General features: G+C 38.1%; 1 protein-coding gene across 1 annotated transcript; it reads left to right on the forward strand.

Annotated features, from left to right (window-relative positions):
• Positions 1 to 3,504: 3,504 nt before the first annotated feature.
• On the forward strand, positions 3,505 to 4,062 carry LOC106135674 (transcription factor VBP-like). The gene has a single exon (XM_013336036.1). It carries the CDS (start codon positions 3,505 to 3,507, stop codon positions 4,060 to 4,062), a length of 558 nt encoding a protein of 185 aa, XP_013191490.1.
• The last annotated feature ends 516 nt before the right edge of the window (positions 4,063 to 4,578 follow it).

Below are 4,578 nucleotides of genomic sequence, written 5' to 3' on the forward strand. Positions count from 1 at the left end.
TGATTCTGTGTACTTGATCGAGATAAAACAATGCAAGATGACGTAAGTATTTTGAAAAAATAAAATAAGACAGGTATGTAGTGTATGTGCATATATAAATATAGTGAAAGAGATGGAAGTAATATGTCGTCTATAGCACACGTATCACCATGATGTAATTTGGACTGCAGTTCAAGCGCGAAAGCCCATTTCAAGAAGCGAATCACTACAGGTAGATATACTTCCTGGTAACATAAACTGCAGGTAAAACAAATAAAGCTTACAACGCAAAAACTGACACAAACAAACAAATAATAACCTTGGCGGCTTGGGTCCGAAAGTACTTACCGTTTGGCCTAAAACGAAAATAAAACATTTGTTGTTTTCAGGAATACCTTTAGGGATAGGAATCCCTTTGTGAAAATTAACTACGGCCTATGATTGTCGCAAAAAAAGGAAACGGACCGTTTTGTTTATTAGAAAAGTTTCTTTTGTCGGGAACCTATAAACATCATGTTTGTAGGTAGGTAGGTTGCACTCTCCCTGCACACTTCTGTGACGACATCTCTACGCCACAAGTCACAACAACCAATCACGCGACGCTATCAGTAAAAAAATAACAGCGAAAAGTCTAAATCGCGTAAGCAAAGATTTTACGGATAGGAGCATAATATGCAACCTCCGACACAACATCGTCGGAGCCCCAGGCATATCACCTAGCTTGGCGGAAGATCTTCCCTTTGTGGCGGTTGAGTCTGAATCATCGCTCCTGCTACAGTGGTGACCGCGACGTGATTGGAAGCAACCTTCATCGTCAACTCCAATCCTTACCATCATTACTCCTCACCCTGCAAGCAGTCTCAAAGCAAGCCAGCCAGCCAACTGAATAGTAGCAGGTCCATCGCAATCTACTCAACGAGCTTCCTTGTCCTGTCTCTCCACCCACGCTCTCATCGACTTCGGCGCCGACGCGACGTCCGCCGCCCACGCCTGGATCTCATCGGCGGCGTCTATTCTTCAGCGTGGCAGCTCTGCACGACATCTACCTATACATAAATGTTTTTCAAGTTACCTAATAGTATCTTCGTCGAATTATATAAGTATATACCTACGTATAGGTATGTATGTATATGTTACAGTTAAAACTAGTTTTTAGATAGAACGCGTTTTCCCTAGTTAGAACTAGTTTTTACTAAATGCCTTTGTTAAAACTAGAATTAACTATTGCTCAAAATTAAATATCAGTTAAAACTAGTTCTTACTAGACAACACGCGTTTTTCCAAAAGAAGCCAGTTAAAACTGTTCCAGTTAAAATTATATTGCAGGTATGGAACTATGTATTACTTAATTGTTTTAACATATAATTATATCGCGATTAGATAAAAGATGCCTATTTAAATTTGATTTTCAAGTCAGAATTCAACAAGTGCAAAGAAAAATGTTTGCTTGAAGTAGATGTTTCGAATACAAATTTACCTTTGAGAACTGTTGCTAAGGAAGCTCCTATCAACTCTGTCATACAATATAAAAATTAAACAATCTTAAATTTATAAAAAGGATGAGGATCTACTTGTTATTACAAGACAAACTATTGTGGCACTTTGAGTTACAAAGGCAACCATTTTTCTTGCAGAGACACCTTTTTGACATCATCCTTTTTTGCATACCTACGCAGCGCATAAATCCTTGGCCTGTTCCTATGGCTGCTTCCTTAGCAACAGTTCTCAAAGGTAAATTTGTATTCGGAACATCTACTTCAAGCAAAAATTTTTCTTTGCACTTGTTTAATTCTGACATGAAAATCAAATTAAAATAGTCATCTTTTATCTAATCGAGATATAATTATATGTTGAAACAATTAAGTAAAACATAGTTACATACCTGCAATATAATTTTAACTGGAATAGTTTTAACTGGCTCTCTTTGGAAAAACGCGTGTTGTCTAGTAAGAACTAGTTATAACTGATATTAAATTTTTAACATTAGTTAATTCTAGTTTTAACAAAGACATTTTGTAAAAACTAGTTCTAACTAGGGAAAACGCGTTCTATCTAACAACTAGTTTTGACTGTAACATATTAATACATATTACGTTCTTTTAGAGGTATAATATTATAATTATGTTATAAAACTATACTAATTATAAAACGAACTAATTAAAATAATGTAACTAACTACAAACTAAAAAAAATCTATACTAATATTATAAAGTTGAGTTTGTTTGTTTGTTTGTTTGAACGCGCTAATCTCAGGAACTACTGGTTCAAATTGAAAAATTCATTTATGTTGAATAGACCATTTATCGAGGAAGGCTTTAGGCTATATGACATCACGCTGCAACTATAAGGAGCGAAGAAATAATGGAAAATGTGAAAAAAACGGGGTAAATTATTCATCATTGAGGGCTTCACTGATGCCCGATATAACTATTCCACGCGGACGAAGTCGCGGGCACAGCTAGTATAATATAAATTTTGACCCCTTAGGTAGGGTTCCCATCACGCAGGCAGCATTCCCGCGCTGTATTGCAATAGCAATACGCTGCCCAAGAAAGCTGCCCGTGCAAGGGTCACCCGTTGCCTCTATCAGCATTTTATGAGCGCCTGAATTGAAGCCCACGCCTGACTGAGTGAAGCCCACGGGCGCTACTGCCTCACGAACAAAGTGTCTCGTCACCAAACGTTTGAAGTCATACTGGGTGCCGAGGCAATTCGCGCTGACAAAACTGCTGGTATGAGCTAGTCATAAATAAGTATTTCAAAGTACTTTTATTGCAAGTTTTTGCTAAATATATTGTCGTTTGTCCACTATGCAGCCCTTTAAATCCAAAATATAAACAAAGTGGCGACAAAGACAACAAAATATTTTTTGTATATCATAACGGGGGTTTTAAAATGCAATATGTAAATTTACGATCTTTTGCAGTATTCTTTGCTAAATTTGCAAAAGAAGAAACGTATGAAAAGAGTTACCTATTCTAAAAAAAAAACAAAGCATATCTAGTTATATATTTAGCAAAGTTGAAAGACACTTTAACCGTTCCGCAGTCAGCACAACAAAGATGAACTTAATTTCAATTCGTTATGCAAAACGCAATATTCGCAATGGGTTATTGAGTTTGTTCATTTACGAAAAATATTGAAATAGTATGCCAAACCCAATTATGCCCAAAATAGTATGCGTAACTCGTTATGCCAAACTAAAATACTATATATTATACTATAAATTAGTCGAATGAAAGGGATCCCGTGTGTAAATACATAAACAATGGATATACATAAACAATACATAAAACAAGGCGATAGTTGTATATGGTTCGTACAAAAGACTTATTGTTGTGTACGTAGCAGGTAAACAGCGGACCCTTTTTATTCCGATGCATAAAGGCATTCCTACCCTCACCCTTCCGAGGTCCCGCCCCAAAAAAGGTATAACTGCCCCTCCAATGCACGGCTCCTAGAGAAGGTTCAATTGACAAATTTAGTTGCAGTTTACGCGCAAACGTAACAACATCTCCAAAAAAGATGTCTTCTTCCGTTGACCCGCGACCAGAAACACAAGAACAACCTCTGGACTTAACAAAAAAGTCCTGTATTCCTCAAACGCAACCTGCCACTTACTACGTTTATTCCCACCTACCGAGGCAGCCTTCATATGAATATATTTACCAAGCACCGTACACCGTGCCATCGCCATTAATTACGCCACCAGAAACCGCCAACAGGCCGTCATCGTCAGTGCAGTGCAGTGATACTGAATCATTGGCTGAGGATGTAGAATATCTAGAATTTGAGAGGGACGCTCTACATGCGATGGCGGAGAGGAATGGCGGGAGATTGCTGAGTGACAACCCGCGCATGCGTCGAGCCGTTCAAGGTAGTGGTGAAGGCGATGACACTTACAGGAAACAGAGGGAAAGGAACAATGTGGCGGCTAAACAGAGCAGAGACAGAAGGAAGTTGAGGGAGATGCGGCTCACTCTGCAGGTGACGTTTTTGAAAAAAAAGTTACGCCAAATGAAAGCAAGAGAAAAATTACTGTGCGGGAGATGTCGTGTACAGGTAATTCCGAATTCGATCTAAGAAGCTTTTGTTTTAGTTTAAAGTGATTCTATTTATTCTATGTTAAGATATATAGTTATATAAGGTTCAGTCATTAACATTATATTACTTGAAATGGAGAAAGAAATTACAGCATGTAATATTTTGATTGGAGGAGAAAAAGTTGAGCAAGTGAAAGAGTTTCTATATCTAGGATTAAAGTTTACATCAGATGGCAAGTGTGATAGTGATATTGAAAGGAGAGTGAACGCGGGGAACATGGTGAATGGAACTTTTCATGCCTTTATGAGCAGTCAGAAACTATCCAAAAAGGCTCGACTGGCTGTGCATGGGGGCGTGTTGTTCCCGACATTAATGTATGGTAGTGAAAGTTGGGTGTGGCAAAAGAAGCACGAAAGCAGAATAAATGCAGTGGAAATGAAAGCGTTAAGGAGTATGATGGGTGTGAAATTGAGTGACCGGATAAGGAACAGCGTGATAAGGGAATGTTGTGATGTGAAAGAAGATGTAGTTACAGGAATAGAAAAGGGTATGTTA

The sequence above is a fragment of the Amyelois transitella genome, chromosome 15, assembly GCF_032362555.1.
Source record: "Amyelois transitella isolate CPQ chromosome 15, ilAmyTran1.1, whole genome shotgun sequence".
Lineage (NCBI taxonomy): Eukaryota > Metazoa > Arthropoda > Insecta > Lepidoptera > Pyralidae > Amyelois > Amyelois transitella.